This window comes from Oryx dammah, unplaced genomic scaffold (genome assembly GCF_014754425.2).
Source record: "Oryx dammah isolate SB20612 unplaced genomic scaffold, SCBI_Odam_1.1 HiC_scaffold_26, whole genome shotgun sequence".
NCBI lineage: Eukaryota > Metazoa > Chordata > Mammalia > Artiodactyla > Bovidae > Oryx > Oryx dammah.
Window position 1 is genome coordinate 33,057,097 of NW_024070210.1, and position 17,824 is coordinate 33,074,920.

At 40.7% G+C, this 17,824-nt stretch overlaps 1 protein-coding gene across 3 annotated transcripts in view; it reads left to right on the forward strand.

Moving 5' to 3' along the window:
- The window catches only part of CCDC198 (coiled-coil domain containing 198), a 30,263-nt gene extending 19,003 nt beyond the window's left edge, over window positions 1-11,260 (forward strand). Inside the window, exons 3-6 of one of the 3 annotated variants that reach the window (XM_040226369.1) lie at window positions 792-878; window positions 1,959-2,060; window positions 3,021-3,180; window positions 8,600-11,260. In XM_040226369.1, coding sequence (XP_040082303.1) covers window positions 792-878; window positions 1,959-2,060; window positions 3,021-3,180; window positions 8,600-8,829 — 579 coding nt within the window. In that variant the 3' untranslated portion in view covers window positions 8,830-11,260. The remainder of the gene's footprint in view (window positions 1-791; window positions 879-1,958; window positions 2,061-3,020; window positions 3,181-8,599) is intronic. The other 2 variants (XM_040226370.1, XM_040226371.1) reach the window with 2 other exon arrangements.
- The last annotated feature ends 6,564 nt before the right edge of the window (window positions 11,261-17,824 follow it).

Below are 17,824 nucleotides of genomic sequence, written 5' to 3' on the forward strand. Positions count from 1 at the left end.
ACTGCAGCCTCTGTCTGGCACGTAGCAGTGATTCAATAAATACTCCCAGAGTGAACCAATATATTCTGTAATCATCCAGATTGCTGACTGCATCTGAACGTGAGGAGATCAGCCTGTTTCCCAAGCCTGCTTAGCTACTTCCTAGTGCTCCAGCTCCCGGGGCATTAAGTTATCTGAGGCAAGTAGAGCTGGAGGCAGATCACAGATCATCAGTTGCTGTCTATTCTCAGTGACCTCTTGAGACTCCAGCATCATCTCCCTGTAAAGCCAAGCCCCTGTTGGAAAAATCCATGGCTAAGATTTGTTAGCATATTGCACTTTCACTTTTCATGTGCCTCATAAGCACCCGGGACTATTACTGAGAAGGATGAGCTTCTCTGGGGATCTTAAAAGTAGGCCACTTCCCTAGGACTGGAATGGTCTAGTTGGGTGGTTAAGGAATGAATAAAATAAAGGAACTTCTGGGGCCTCCTTCATCTCTAATAGTTCAAGACCCTTGTTGTTTGATAACTGTGGACGTGGTCCCTCAATGCAGACAGAAAAGGGTTCTTAGTCCTTTAACTCTCTGACCAGTATTTAGATCTCTGAGCCACTGGCAACAGTGCAAGAGAACGCTGACGAATCCAGGGAGGTCAAAAAGCCTTTCACACAGGTGGGACTGGAATCCTGTTCAACTCACCTTCCCTGTGTGCTCTCAGGAATACGTGCAGAGTTAAGATAGCTTAAGTTCTGGCTTTTACGTTTCATCATCTCATGAGGAATGCTGATTGCTCTAAATGTTGGACTTTTAGAAACTTGAACCCATTGACCTGCCACAAGTAATTACTTCTGAAAGGCTCCTGAACCAGCAAGAAGCCAGAAGGACTCACAAAGCAAAGGTGAGCAAGCCCTGGAGAGGGAGGAAGCTGAGGGGCCATCCTTTTCCTGTCCTCCCTACACAGAAGACTTCAAAGGCAGAGCAAACTATTAAGTAATGCAGAGTTAGAACTTTGTAAAGCTATCCATTCTCTCCTGGGTCTGCCTCCAACTGGAGATTACTCTTGCCTCTCAGATGAACTCTGAGCCCTTCTCTGCTACCTGGTAAAAACAGGGAGATGTTGAGAGGGGAATTTCATTGGGAAATGGGTGATCTTAAAGTGTTAAAAGTTGTGAACACTTTCCTCTCTTGATTTATTTCAGTCACCTAGATGCTGCTGTGTGGCTGACTATTTGATAAAAGATGTCCAGCTACTAGATCCTCAAAGCCATGTTTGTGATGCTGATGACAAAACAGCTGCAGAGATGGGCCCCTCCCCAAGGCTCACAGCTGCCAACACAGACACTGTCCACAGGGCAACATAACAGGGATCACAACACATTTGGCTGCCATGTCTCTTCCCCTTCCTGGCCACCCCCTGACTGCCCTTAATAACTGTCCATCGTCCTCCTGGAGTTTTTGATACACCAGGGAAGATCACTCAAGTCCTAAATAATCAATTTTCAATCCTTCCTAAACTACATCAGACAGTATTGGACTATGGGGGTACACCCTACATAAATAGGTTAGCATCTCTCTAATGTCATAGTCAGACAATTATTCAATGGCAGAAGCAGCAGAGAGAGAACCCGGTCTCACCAAACCAGAACACATTTCTGGAAAGATAGTTAAAGCACCTGTTGACACAGAAAATAACATCTTGTCAAAATGAGATATAGAAAGATATTTCCATTCAACATTTGCAAAACTCTACAGGAACCTTAAAAACAAGATGATACACACAGCAAATTGCCCCTTCATTCACTGATAGCTTCACTAAGGACTGGTCTGGAAGCTGCAATGGCCCACCTTTGATGTCTCAAGAGATCTCTATGGATTATAACTGATAAACAAGATCTCACTGTTCCAAAATGGATTTCAAGTTTTGGATTGCAGAGTAACCAATTACCCCCCATCCTAACAAGTGTGTCGTCTTTCATAGCAGGAACTGGAAAAGAAGATGCAGACTGTAATGTATCCTTCTGGGAAAAGACAATATTTACATAAGATGCAAATGCTGGAAATGAACCGTAAAAGACAAGAGGTAAATATGAGAAGAAGAGAGTCGTATTTACCAAATGTATGCTACATAATCGCTGTCCTGACACATGAATATGTTAAGCATTCATCTCCAGACCTTACCTAGCATTTTAAATTTAGTTATTGCAGCCAAAGTTTCCTCTACTGGGATTGAGAGGAAAACATCAGGATCCCTTCTGCTACCAACTCTGTGGAGTCTTTTCTCTGTGTTCCATCTGTGTTCCAGATGCAAGGATGCATCTGTGTCTCATGTTTCCCTTTTTTTTTTTTTTTTAACTGTTTCTTCTACCACATTTTGGCTCCAGCAGGAAAATGAGGCTAGATAATTTTTCTTGGTTTAGTTAAAAGGATAGAGGGTGAATTTGTCTTTATTTTGGTACTTGTACCTAATAAGCAAACATGCTTGCATATTCAATCATTCAGCTGTGTCTGACTCTTGGCGATCCTGTGAACTGTAGTCGGCCAGGCAATTCTGTCCATGGAATTTTTCAGACAAGAACACTGAAGTGGGTTGCCATTTCCTCCTCCAGAGTATCTTCCCGACCCAGGGATTGAAACCTAGGCATCCCTCTATAATTTAAATCGTAGAATCAGTTGATAAGGAAGATCTCTTGTAACAAACCACTTTACAATCATGTTTCCTATAAATGTCATATTCCAAATTCCTCACTCTAGTGAATAAGCCTGAAGTTCCTGTTTTCTTCAGTTTCAAATGTATCAGATGGCCTGTCGAGAAATGGTTTTACAAAGGTCCTCACCATTTTGAGACTACCAGCATGCTCCTGTTTCTCCTAACAAATTGCACACCAAGCAAGTTTCCATATCGTTTAAGAGGAAAAAGAGAACCATGTTCTATGTATCTGTCTACAGATAGATGTACAATTTGTAAAGCGCCTGATTAGTTGACCTATTCTGGTGAAGGTAGTATGAGGGGAGAACACTAACACTAGCTGGTCAATTTCAGGCCCAAGTTGAACTGAAGAAAAGTCTTCACAAGGAGGCAAGAACTAATAAGCAGAAACAGAGGGACCATAAAGCCAAGAAAATCCTTCAAAGCATCCCAAGAAATGATGATGGTGACTTTCTAACCCTGTTGCCTGACGAAACCTTGAACAGAAGTCTAGGTGAGTCATGTAATTTTTAGTAAATAATATATCAAGTGTTTTTAAAACTTCACCAAATAAATTTCTGATATGGACTGGAAAAGCACAGAGCTGCCTTGGGTCCCTGTTAATATTTTATCTCCTGGAATATAATGGGCCTGTTGTCATGTAGTTTGGGATGGCCAGAAGAATAAGACTTCAACGCTGGGGTGAGATCTCTTTTTAGAAATATACTGTACTTTACATGCATGCTTGCAATCCTTGCACCATTGGGAAAGTCTGCAAATGCAGTTTGTGGTTCCCTCCACCCTCTCTGTCAAAAGCAGGCTTCCCTCTGCAAAGCCTATAGAACTCACCACTCTGCAGGCACACGTTCAAGCAGTGATTCTTTTTTACTTATTCTCAAGTAGCATCTTGGTTTCTTTCTCTGCTTCTGAAAGCAGTTTACTTTGCTTTCTCCTAAAAATGGAATGTAGCCAGATCACAGACTTCCATGGGCATTCTACTAGTCAGGGTCACCTAGCTCCTCTTATTTAAGGCTCTATTTGTTCATTTTTGTTCCCTCTTTTGGAAGGGAGGATGAGAGTTTCAGGTCCCTTGTGAGGTTAAAAACGAGTTTTTGTTTTTCCTGCTGCTTCTTTAAAATGAAATCATGCATGCTTTGTTTATATTTTACATATACTTACATAGTAAGTTACATGTGCTGCTGCTACTGCTAAGTCACATCAGTCGTGTCCGACTCTGTGTGACCCCATAGACAGCAGCCCACCAGGCTCCCGTCCCTGGGATTCTCCAGGCAAGAACACGGGAGTGGGTGGCCGTGCTATCTGTGTAATATGTAATGATACATGACTTGCCCAAAGTGAACATCACCCTTTCAGGCAGGCAATTCTGCAAGTTTTAACATATTAATGCAGCTCCTGTGCTTTCTAGAAGCCATGATATGAATCTAGTGAGGAGAAAAAGCACTGGGCTTGTAATCAAAATCCTTTATTTGAATCCTGACAGTACATTACTCGATGTAAGCTCCATGGGAGCCAGGAGCTTTTCTTATTACTAGGACAGTACCAGGTACATAGTAGCCTCTTGATAAATATTAGCTATATATTCATATAGCTTTATTCTACAGAAAGATTGTAGCTAACTTCCAGTTGTCTAACCTCTGTGAACCTGTTTCCACATTTGTAAAATGGGAATAAAACATTGTGTCTACCATGCAGAGTTTATGTAAATTTCAAATATTATGTGTAAAAACGTGTATAAAATGTAAAGTATCATATGAATATGGACAAAACTGAAGAAATATGAAACTGATGTCTTACAGCAAAAATAAGATATGCTTCAGGGGAAATGTCACTCTACATACATCATTTGAATGTCACCTTCACAGCTCTGGTCTTACCTGGTCACTTGTACTATTATTTACTCAGTATTTTCCTTTCAGGTATCTTGCTTAATTTTATTTTTAAATTTTATCTTTGCTTGTATCAGCTGTGACCTGAAATTCTCCTCCTCCTTTCCAAAAGAGGGAACAAAAATGAACAAATAGAGCCTTAAATAAGAGGAGCTGGGTGCAGAGGTGCCAGAACCTGACTAGTAGAATGCCCACGGAAGTCTATGTTCTGGATAGGTTCCATTTTAGGAGAAAAAAAAAAAAATGGGTTATGGCTTGATAGTGGCAATAACATTTTTCTAAAATACATATTATAAAATACATAACCATCAAAAAATTTTAATATTTTGTACACTCCTTGTCCTACCTAAATCATTCCCTATGTTCCCTCCCTGGCCTCTGTTTCTTTCCTCTCTCAAGATTAACTTTTTAAAATAATTATTTATTTGGCTTCACTGGCTCTTAGTTGTGGCACATGGAATCTTTAGTTGCATGTGGTATCTAGTTTCCTGACCAGGAATCAAACCCAGGCCCCCTGCACTGGAAGCACAGACCTTTAGCAACGGGACCACCAGGGAAGTCCTGTCTCTCTCCAAATTTATTTTGAAGTATCAATAGGATACACTTTCCTCTACTTTGCTCACCCAAAATCTATTTAGGTTTTAAACATTGTATTTCTCTCTTTTAAGTCTAGCAACCATAAAGAATCCAACAGGGATTTATCAAAGTGTAACAAGTATAAAACATCTAGCTAAGAAGTTCTCAAACTTTAATGCTTTCTCTACAAAACTTTGTATACAGTGCTTTGCTAGTGACTTAAGGAATTTTCAAGGCTAATACTGAACATGTAACTTTTGCCTCACATGCTAACTGAAACATCATCACACCAAAAGTGTGGGGAGACTCAAGCTACTGTTAATATTACATCAGATTCCACCATTACCAGTCTCTTCTTGTTTCTAATTCCCTGCCTCTGCTGCTGCTGCTGCTGCTAAGTAGCTTCAGTCGTGTCCAACTCTGTGCGACCCCATAGACGGCAGCCCACCAGGCTCCGCCATCCCTGGGATTCTCCAGGCAAGAATACTGGAGTGGGTTGCCATTTCCTTCTCCAATGCATGAAAGTGAAAAGTGAAAGTGAAGTCGCTCAGTCATGTCCGACTCTTGGTGACCCCATGGACTGCAGCCTACCAGGCTCCTCTGTCCACGGGATTTTCCAGACAAGAGTACTGGAGTAGGTCGCCAGTGCCTTCTAGTCCACAGAAAATCCTTATTCTCAGTCTGAATGATGTTTCTAATATTTTGGGCTCATCTGTAGAGCAGAGATGATTGACAGCTCCAGGCCCCAATGAATGAAGCCTTTCCCAGGTCCTAGTTATCAATATTTCCCACCTTCCAAGATTCTCTGATGGCTCACTTGTTCATTCCTTTATTTACTCATTCAACAAATATTTACTGAACTGGGTGGGTGTGGTACTTACAATAGCACAGACAATGAACAAAAGAAAGTCCGATGAGAATATAACTAGACACCTAATAATGTGAGGAGTTGGACAGTTTCTATGAGAAAGTGGTATTGAAGCTGAGATGGAAGTAGCTGAACAATGGGAGCAGGTGAGCACATGAGTGTGATGTCCAAGTGCTGGGACATCCAAAACTGTGGTCAGTAACAGCATGTACAAATGCCCTTGAGTGGGAAGGAGCCTGCCAGATTCTAGACACCAGTTAGAGAAGAGAGATTCAGGTGGAGAGTGACTGGAGATGGCTCTGGAGGCACAGTGAGAGACCAGTGCATGCAGGGTCTTATAAATCATGTCAAATAAAGACTTTGAACTCTATCTTAAGATTCAACGGGAAGCTACTGAAAGGGCAGGTTAGTGAACTAACAGGTTTATATTTCAATATTACTCTGCTTGAACTGTGGTGAATGGATGGGAGAGGAATGCAAAAGGATGTGGGGAGACAGGTTAGAAGTACACAGCAGTAGTGCGCGAGAGAGGTGGTGTCTAGACCAGGACAGAAGGGTGACAATGAGGAGGGAGAGAAGAGCAAGATACAAGATACATAGCCACACGTTAGAGAAGAGAGATTCAGATGGAGAGTGAATGGACAGGCTCTGGAGGCATGGTGAACACCTGGTGGTGAATTATACGTAGGGCATGGAGACAGTGAGGTGGTCAGGAGGTGCTGGGGCAAAGGCATGTGCTAGGCTAGGGTAATAAGGAAAAGAGGTAGGTTTAAGACAGAAAAAGAAGATGAAGCCGACATATCACCAGGAGACAGGAGGAGTCCAGTTGTACAAAAAAAAAAAAAAATGTGTATTTCAGGAGACAGATTCGGACTGCAGACATAAATTAACTATAGTTTTCTGTCACTGCTATGTATATAAACAATGCTCGTAAGTACAACATTCAAGGGGAGAACAGGGTAGCCCCTCAGTGAGGCTGAAAGGAAACTCATGAATCACAAGGCATGAATCCTCACATTGAAATGTCTGCTCGTAAGTACAACATTCAAGGGGAGAACAGGGTAGCCCCTCAGTGAGGCTGAAAGGAAACTCATGAATCACAAGGCATGAATCCTCACATTGAAATGTCTGATTATCCTTTATAAAAATATGCAATTTCAGACATCAAGGGCTTAAATAAAATATGCCATAAGATTTAATAAACAATGATCATTCAGAAAATATCCAGAAAGTTGTGCCTGATTCTGCCCATAGGGAGAAATCTGGACTTTGACCTAGGATGATTTTCCAAACTTGAAAATGGTCACTAAGATTTTTTTTTTCTTTCTTAAAATCCACCTTCTTTGAATAAGGCTGTGTGTGCTGTTCTGAAGTGCATTCTAAAAGGGTATTGGGTACTACTTTAAAAAAAAAAGCAGAAGTAAAGACATATGTGTAAAATCCAACACCAAAAAATAAATCTATTCCCCAAAGAACAGATGGTAAAATAAATGCCTGACCCTTTGAGCTCTCTAGTTCTGTAGGTCTAGGATGCAATCCAGGCTACTGTGTTTCTAAAAGTCTCCATAGTTAAATCTGATGTGAAGGCAGAGCTGATTGAGGGTTAGGAAAATGGAATAGTGTGTGCCTAGGACATAGTAGATGTTCAATAAGTAGCTCCAGGCAACATCATCTGTGCAATACTCTTGCCAAAACAATTTAACCTTAAGTTAATCACAAGGGAACAATCAGAGTAAGCCTAAATTTAGGGTCATTCTACCAAATAATTGACGCTGTGTTCTTTCAAATGTCAGTGTTAGGAAAAAGGAAGGTAATAAAGAGGAGGAAGAAAACATCCAGGAAGAGGAGGGGGAAAATCAGTAAGAGACTGGGGAGGGCGGAGCAAGAGACAAGGAAGAGAAAAAGGAGGAGGGAAAGAGATGGGGAGAGAAGAAAGGAGTGAGGAAAGGAAGGAAGGAGAAGAGAAGAAAGAAAAGGATGGGAGAATGTTCTTGAATTAAAGGAGACTAAGCGATAAGAAAATGCAACACATATTCCTAGATTAGATCTTGTACTTAAAAAATAAAATGCAAACAGGCAAACAAAAAATAGTTACAAAGAGCACTACTGGGGTAAGCATGGATATTTGAATACAGACCGGATATTAGAAAAGAGCATTTTATCAATGTCATACATTCTAAGTGTAATAATTGTATTGTGATTATACAGGAAAATTGCCCATCTTCTTAGGGGATTTGTGGTGCTCTATTTTGGGAGGAAGTGACTCTGCAACTAATTCTCAAGTGGCTCAGCTCAAGACACGTTTGTGTGTGTATACACATATACATATTGTGATCCAATGTTGACGAGCTGGAGTATACAAAAGTGTATTGTACCATCTTGTGATTTTCAGAAGATTAAAAAGTTTTATAAATAGCAAGAAAAACATTTTAAATGCTTACAGAAATACCAGGTGAAATCCTTTATGTATATATGTGTGTGGGGGGGTGTAGATTATTTTGTATTCATAAAAACCTAAGCTTAAACAAATACATCATTGTCTGGGGTAAAAATAAATTAAATGGACTTTCAATTCTTTGTAGGAAATACACAGAATGCAGAATTTCTGGAACATCAAGCAAGGAATGACCACTGTCCCAGGAAAATTGGCAAAATGGAAATATGGCTCCGTGAACAGGAGGCCCGGGGAGAGCTTCTCTGGGACAGCTCCAGCTCTGATTCAGATGAGTCGGGGAAAGTAGAGAAAAAAAAAAGAGCACTGGTGAGGACCAGGACAGAAAGAATCCAACATTTTGATGAGTTTTTTGATTAAGAATAATAATAGTTAATACTATTCACTAATCTAGTTACTGAATGTATTGGAAGCTTTCTTTCCTTTAAAAATTCCTCAAGGTAGTATATGAATTATTCTGAGAACACCAATTCACTTTCTTTTCATTTGAAATCCTAAGATTAAAGGTGTGAGATATATTGTTAATGTATTAGTACCATATAACCCACTGCCTCAAAACTTAGGGACTTAACTAGCAGCCACTTATTGTCCCACTTTTCTGTGGGTTGCTGGGCTTGGTTGGGTGGTTCTTCTGTTGGTCTCCTTTGAAGCCTTTCACGCCATGGAAGCTGGATGGCAGGTAGGACTGGAGTCATCTGGAAACTCAAGAAGGACGTTGACACAGCTGGAGTTTGCCCCCACTCTGTATCATCCCAGAGCCTCTTTACATGGATTTCCCGAGTGCCCTCTCCTGAAGGGTAGTGAATTTGCTCTTATGTCAGCCCAGGGCTCCCAAAAGCAGATGTTCCCAGAGGAGGGAGAGAAAGCTACCAATCTAAACTCTAATCTGATCATGGACCCCACACTCTGTTGACTACTGCAAGTCATAGGCCAGGTCACAGGCAATGAAAAAGGGGCTATGCAGGGCAGCAGTTCCAAAGTCTATTGGGGTCTACCTTTGGGGTCTACCTATTGGGGTCTTCCAGGTCTATTGGGGTACACCTTTTAGACATGGCACTCCACCATATCTTTAAAAGCAAATCATATCTTCTAAAACAAACAGATGAGAGAGTAGATTTAATAGAAATAAAAATGACTTTCTAAAGAAAATCACAGGATGCTGCATTAGACACTAGCTCATTTAAGTCACTTTCTTGTGAGTTATAAACTTTTTATCTCAGAACAAAGAGGCTATAGGAAAAATGTAAAGTTATGAAATTAGATGCTTGCTCCTTGGAAAGAAAAGCTATGACAAACTGAGACAGCATACTAAAAAAGCAGAGACATCAGTTTGCTGACAAAGGTCCATATAGTCAAAGCTATGTTTTTTTCCAGTAGTCATGTATGGATGTGAGAGCAGTACCATAAAAAAGGCTGTGTGCCAAAGAACTGATGCTTTCAAACTGTGGTGCTGGAGAAGACTCTTGAGAGTCCCTTGGACAGCAAGGAGATCAAACCAGTCAATCCTAAAGGAAGTCAACCCTGAATATTCATTGGAAGGACTGATGCTGAAACTCCAATACTTTGGCCACCTGATTCGAAGAGCTGACTCATTGGAAAAGGCCCTGAATGGGGAAAGATTGAAGGCAAAAGGAGAAGAGGGTGGCAGAGGATGAGATGGTTAGATAGCATCATGGATTCAATGGACATGAATCTGAGCAAACTCCAGAGGTAGTGGAGGACAGAGGAGCTTGGCATGCTGCAGTCCATGGGGTAGCAAAGAATTGGACACAACTTAGCAACTGAACAACAATAAAAAAATGTGTGGAAGGTCATTGTGAATTAAAGCTCAAAATTAAATGGAGATCTCTTAGATTATGATATAGACCTTAGAACTTTACAAAAGGACACTTAGAAGTGTTCAATCCAAAAGTTATATTCTCAAAAATTAAGATTTTTCAACCTTTTAAACAATCTGCTCTATTCAGATTTTACCAGTTAATCCACTCGTGTGTGTGTGTGTGTATTTATTTCTGTGCAGTTTTATCACATGTATGGATTCATGTGAGCAACAGCATGATCAGACACAGAGCAGTTCCATCACTAGAATCCCTTGCTATCTAAATCCCTATCTAAAGCCCCTCCCCAAAGTAAATTTTCAGGCAATTTCAAGAACTTCTTTTGTATAAAACTAGACTCCACTTTTAGCAACACCTAAAAATATTTTAAGCATCCAGAAGCCTCTAAGAATTCAGTGAACTTTAAAACAAAAGAAAAATTCTGTTTTAAGCTTTCTCTGGGAAACTTCCAAAACAAAAAATAGTAGAGAGAAACACCCCCTAACTTTGACATTCAGTACATTCAGATCAGTCACTAAGAAGATGAAAACTTCTGTGTCAGGGGACAAACACTCATGTTTCTTCCAAGGACAGAAGTCAATTAATTAGGTCGTCTCTGGGCATTTTTACTCCTAGTTCTTTCCAAGTAGTATACTTTTTCTTTGGTAGGTAGAAAGCATATTTCCTACAAAGGAATGGATAGATTGTTTGACTATTCAGCCTTTTTGGAAAAGTAAGACCCTTTTGTTGTTGTTGTTGTTGTTAATTGAAGTACAGTTTAGTTTCAAGTGCAGAGTTTTTTCCTAGATCTTGGAATTTATACAACTAAATGGATAGCATAAATTAGGCATTGTCTTGAGATATAGGAACTAGACATATATGTGTACTGGTGAGGATGCCATGGCTCAAAGTATTTCTTGAACTTAGAGAATGTTAGCAGTAAAAGAAATAAATCATGCTGCTTTCTCTGTTTATTTGCCTGCTCTGTGTGGAATTCTCACCCAATCTTAAATTCAATAATTTTAAATTATAATGTGATATTAATCATTGCTAATGTGCACTGACTGTTTACAATGGGTCAAGAACTCTCTAGATGCTTTTCATATATAATCCTCACAACAATTTTGTGGGTTACCCCTGTTTTATAGATGACAAAACTGAGGCACTGAGAGGTTAACTAACCTGCCAGGGTCACCCAGCAGAACAGCATGTTTTTGAGCAGACTATTGCTTACCAGAAGGGGCCTGATGCAAGTCAGAAGCACTTCCCTCCTCTCCCTAATTTTACCTCAGCTCACCGGTGACTTTCTGTAGCAGTCCACATTTCTCTTCAGTTACATGTTTTTTGGTGTTGGAGCACACTGGTATCAACGTGCTACTGCAGCAGATACACCAACTTCTATCTTTAAAAGCAGCAGCTTCTGAGGTAATTTTTAAAGGTAAGGACATGAGGCCTGGAGCTTCACACACAGTAAGAGGTTGTTCGTTTTGTTGGTAATTGTCTGAAAACAGCAATCCTTTACTTAATCTTGAATTTGTTCAGGGGCAGTGCAAGGCCATCAGTAAACACAGCTGCCACTGCTGGTATAAGCTATAAAATTAAGCCTCAAGGCAAAGTTGTCAATTTTCTCCAACAGAAAATCTCAGCTTTGAGGGGAGCTGGCGAAGGCTTGTCTATGGCCAAATACGTGCTTTCTCTTAGGAAAATAACATTCTTGCTCTGAATTTTTCATGAGAAAGAGAAGTCTTTTGGGGATGCTTTTGAAAATGTGTTTTTACTCAATTATTATTATTTTTTGTGCAGAGGGTCATTCTTGTTCATCTATCTATTTTGATAATAATTCTGAATTACTGTACAGGGAGTTAATTGAAGACGACTCTTCATGGAGTCACCTATGAAATAGTTTTGTAAGCAAAAAAGATAATCTTTTCTGTTCACATAGAGCCTTTAGAGACAGAAAAACACCAGTTCTTCATGCCTTCATCAAGATACCAGCTCTTTATTCCCTTCTTACCAGGAAAGCCTGCAGATCATCAAATCATAATTAAAGTCAACTGTTTTTTCCCTCAGATGAACAAGAGCCTATTTCCACATATTACTATAGAATCTCACTAATTTAGAATACTTTAGGGAGGGCTTGGGAGAAAATAGGCTAAGGGGTAGATTAGGGAAGGTGAGGCCATTAAAAATGTGAATTACATCTCATTTTTAAAGGAATACTCAATATGTACAAAATGAAAATATATTTGAAAACAAAGTCAAGAGTTAAGGTTTATTTTTAAATATGTACTTCATAATAAGCCTGCAATTTGTTCATTTACTTAATCAAGCATTCAGCTAGTAGGTTTTAAGTGTCTACCAGATGCCAAGCACAGTTCCAGAGGCTGAAAATACAGCCATAAACAAGACAAAAATCCCTGGACCCATGGGTTACATTCCAATGGGGAGACCTTGCGCAGAGAGTCAAATAACATAATACAATTTAAGGTAACATCAAGCATTATGAAAAAAGTAAAGCAGATCTGAGGACAGGCAATGGAATGGACTGTTTCAGGCAGGATGCTCAGGGAGGGACTTGTTAGGGAACCAGGTTTGTTCAAGCCAAGACACTGAGACAGCAAGGTTTGCAGCAAAGAGAGGGTTTATTCTTAAGGCAGCCGAGATAGGTGAACAAGTTTAAACCTGCCTCCCTGAAGGCAAGGGGCACTGGTATTTATGAGATAAAGATTAAAGTAGCGGGGTGGTCTGAGGAATGGGGAGCATGGGGAAGGTGACTAGAAAAAGTTGCTATAATTGTTCTGCACAGGGGTAACGAAGCCACAGGCCTGGGTACATTCGAGTATGTAAGCGCTTGGCAGGATCTGAGAATGGAGGTTTCAGCCCTCTAATGGCTAGAGGACACCGGCACTTACCCATTTGGAGGATCACCGGCCCCATTTAGTTTTAACTGACTCGGCTGGAACTAGGCAGAGCTGACCGTAAGTTCTTGGAAAACGACTCAGGGTATGAGGAAAATAGGCAAGTCTTTTGTAGCAGAAGTGAGGATGACCTTGATTAGTAAAGACAGGTGAAATGGATTTGACCCACGGTTTTAGAATCTCTGAGGAAGAGACTCGAATGAAGTGAGGGTAGATGCCATGGGAAAACCTATGAGAGCAAGTAAAAAAGCCCTGAGGTGAGATAAGCTTGTCATTTTCAAGGACGAACAAGAAGGCTGGAATGGCTGAGTCAGCAAAGTTGCCTGACAGGGAAAAATCTCAGAAAGCTTGTCAAAACACAGTTGATGAGGAGCCCAGAAGATCATGGTGTGATGATGAGTGTTAAGTGTAACAGAATTTAGAGACAGCAGGGGCTGGTCCCAGCCTAGACTGACATCTCTGATGTGATCATGCACAGAGGTAAACAGACTATGGCCAACACAAACGCCATGTGGCCGGAGCTGACTTTCTGGGGCTCACCCTCGGCCCAGCTGAGCCAGTCAGAGAGGGTCTCAGTTTCTGCTGATGCCAAAAACCTGAGTACACTCAGGAGTCATGGATAGTAGTGTTCTGCTCTGTGGGCCAGAGATTCAGGAACACAGGTGCTGCAGCAGACAGAATCAGAGACAAGGGATCCACTGAGACCCACCAGCACATCTGTCCCTCATTCCCAGCCCTCCTCCTAAGGCCCTGCTGCCTCTTGTCCTTCCTTCTGAGACCGTATCCTTATAGTAAATTTACCTTCAGCTTGGGCCAGTTCCACCTGATTTCTGTTCCTTAAGGCCAAAGAATCTTAGCCAAAAGAAAGCTTACACAGCAGTCTCCTCCTTGTCTTATAATACATTACAGGAGACTGTGGAGGGCTGGAGTTGCTGTGTGTGGCCAGTTCTGGTTCCCAGCAGGTATTATGAGGATCTCTTATCAAATCCATATTCAGTGATACCACATCAACCTTGATGGGGGTAGTTACACCACAAAAACTGGCAAATGTTATGAAACAGGACTTTTCTTTCCAGACAGCTAGCTGCTAAACATTTCCCAGCACACCTTTCTAGAGGTAAAGACCAATAGGCTCTAGAGGCTGAATTCACAGGCCAGCACTGCCACTTCCTGCCTTAGGTAAGTTATTTAAGCTCTCTGGCTACAGCCTTCTCATGGTAAAATGAAGACTATGATAGTGCCTGCCTCACAGTGTTGCTGTGACAGAAATAAGATCATAACTTGTAAAGTGCTTGAAACAACACCTAATAACTTCTCTGTACATGTTATATAACTAGCAGTTTTATTCCTATTGAAATTAGGAATAAAATAAGAAAAAAATCTGTGGTTCTGGAAGTCTGGTCTGTACAAGACATGAAACAAAAGCCAGAAGTACATAACTATGGAATTAGGAAAAGATTTACCATGATTCACAAATAATGTGATTATATGCCTAGACTACCCAAAGGAATCAGCTGAAAAACTTTTAGAGTGAATAATGGAATTAAAAATAGGTATCTAGATAAAAGATATATTTAAAAATCAGCAGTTTTTGCAAACCATTTCTCAGAAGTTAGCCAACAGAAATAAAAATATCAGCATGCAAAGTCAAAAGTTCAAGGATGAATTGTGTGTTCACTAATCGTAAGGGAATGTCTCAGGATATACTGTTTCAGAATGATTTCTTTCTCTGTAACTCTAGCTCTCAAGCTCCCATTCCCATCACTGTCCTCTCAGCAGTTCAAAGGACTTCAACCACTTGTGTCTTAAAATTCTGCCTTCGCTTAAGGTTTTCCTCCACTCCCCTTTCTCTCTCCCCAGCCAGGCTCCCTGTTTGGGGGAAGAAGCACAGGACTGCTTATGGCCTCACCCCTGAGGGGTATGAGGAATGTCTCATCAGTACTGCCCTCCATCCTCTCCAGCCTTGACTGAAAGATATGCATCTTCATGGTCTTGAGCATCGGCCTCCTTCTCCGTAATGTGCACCCCAATCCCAAACCTCCATCTATGTTACTTCCTGTCATACTCTTTGACACTGGCCTTGTACAGTGACTACTTATGAGGAAGCCCTGTGGTGGTCTCCTGCTGTTGGGCCCCACCTCAGTTTGAAGGGTGCTACCAAGGATCAACTTGGTTTTGATTGGTGCTACTGAGTTGATCCACCAAGAATCAACTACATTTTCTACACAGCCCCTGGGGTGGGCTGTCCATTCCACTTACTGTGCAAAGGACTCCCCAAGGCTTTCAGTTCTCAGCTCCCTCCCAGGCTTCCTTGGAGGCCTTGAAAATTTTTCACCTATTCTTTGCAGTTCCTGTGGGAGACAAGGCTTAGGGGGTGCAAGCCCTTTCTACTGAAACATATCTTGTTGCCATTATTACTCTGCTGCAGCCCCCAGATGTTGCTTCAAGTCAGGTTCATAATTTTTATTTTTTCATAAAAAGCATGCCCCCCAAATATATGTTTCTCTCCACTCCACAGAGATGTAGCTTTCCACTTTTAAATCAACAAATCTTCCTGAAGGCAGCAATGGTAGTCAAAATATTTAACTCTGAACAGAGCATGGACAGCAGTTAGAATGACCCCAGTAAGGTCCTCTGAATGAAAATCTGCCTGGAGTCTCTACATGATCCCGTCTCCCATTTTCACACCAAAGGAGAGGCCAGGAAGAAGGCCCCACACCAGTTTCTCAGCTAAGCTTCCTTCTCTCAGTTTCTTCTAAAACACTTGTTTCTAAGCCAAGAAGTGGGGCTTCCCAGGTGGCTCAGTGCTAATGAATCTATCTGCCAATGCAGGAGACATGGGTTGAAAACTTATAGTATGAAACCTCAATAAAATCAATTTAACATTTAATATAGAGAAGTAATGGATTGTCTTAGACATCCATGATATATTACTAAATGAAAGCCTAAGGTGAATTACAGAATAATATGTATAATTTATAACTTTATTTTCATGTTTATATGTGTTGTAGAAGCAAGAGAAAAAAAATATATGACAAGGGACTCCAAATTAACAGTATTTATAGTAGAGTGAGATTGGAGCATATCTTAGGTCGGGTTCCCAGAAACAAATCCTGAGGTGATTTGAGTGCAAGTTATTTTTTAAGAAGAGATTCCAGAAAAAGTTAATAAGGGAGTGGGGAATCAGGATATGGAATGGGAGAACCCAAGTAAAGGTGCAATTTCAGGCAAAGTTCTAAGGAAGGTAACTTATCTCACAGGAGACCCTGAAGTATGACTGAGATCTGAATTGTTGAGACCGATACCAGGAAGCTCTTCATAATCCTGTAACCTCCAGTCATTGGCTAGGGATGCCCTGGTGTAGAGCAATTGCCTGGCACCCCTGGCCCTCTGCCCATGGGGGCAATGAGCTCCACTAGCCCAAAGCAGACTGAAGATAGGTCTGAGGTGAGAGTCACTGGAAGTGAAAGCAATTTGCCCCAAAGGAAGGGCACACCAAATGGCAAAATGTATTCAAGGAGATCTGGAAGAGCAACAGAATATACCGTGGAGTAGAAGGGGGAGATGATCGGTACAATTTGAATCATTGCAAGGTGTAGCAAAACAGACATTCCTGTCATATGCCATATATATTATACACACTCAGTTACTGTTATTTTGGAGTAATGGATAGATGGCTGATCATGACAATGATTTTACTTTTCCAGGAAGCAAACTAATAATAGAAGCTTCCAAGAAAGTATTTATTTATTCTCCTTGACCCAGTGTTCTATTTATAGGATAAATTCTTAAGGATATGAACATGTAAACATTTGAATACAAAGACATTCACTGTGGCATTACAAACACAAAGAACTTTAAAATAAAAATACCTATTAATTTTACAGAGATAAAACAGGCTGACAAAAGCAAGTGTTTACAAACAGGTGAAAAAGACAATACAAAATCCTGAAAATATAAAATACAATTTTAAAAAAATAGTTGCTTAATAAATGAGCTGCATGCTGCTGCTGCTAAGTCACTTCAGTCGTGTCTGACTCTGTGTGACCACATAGACGGCAGCCTACCAGGCTCCCCTGTCCCTGGGATTCTCCAGGCAAGAATACTGGAGTGGGTTTCCATTTCCTTCTCCAATGCATGAAAGTGGAAAGTGAAAGTGAAGTCGCTCAGTGGTGTCCGACCCTCAGCGACTCCATGGACTGCAGCCCTCCAGGCTCCTCTATCCATGGGATTTTCCAGGCAAGAGTACTGGAGTGGGGTGCCATTGCCTTGCATAACTGACATCAAAGACTAATTGAGCTAAAAAATTTGTCCAAGGAAATCTCCGAGAGTGTTGAATAAAGGAGAAAAACATGAAAGATGGACCTAATAATTTCCCTTCCTTAGAAAAAGACAGGACATACAGAGGAACAAAGATAGCAGTAAACTTTTTGTCTACTATACAAGCCAGAAAACAAGAACATCTTTAAAGTATTAAAAGGAAAAAAACTGTCAACCTAGAATTTTATACCCAGAGAAAATATATTTCATAAATGAAGGCAAAGTGAAGACTATCTTAGACATTCAAAGCTCAAAGAATTCATCATCAGCTGACCAGCATTGAGAAAAATGTCAAAGTTT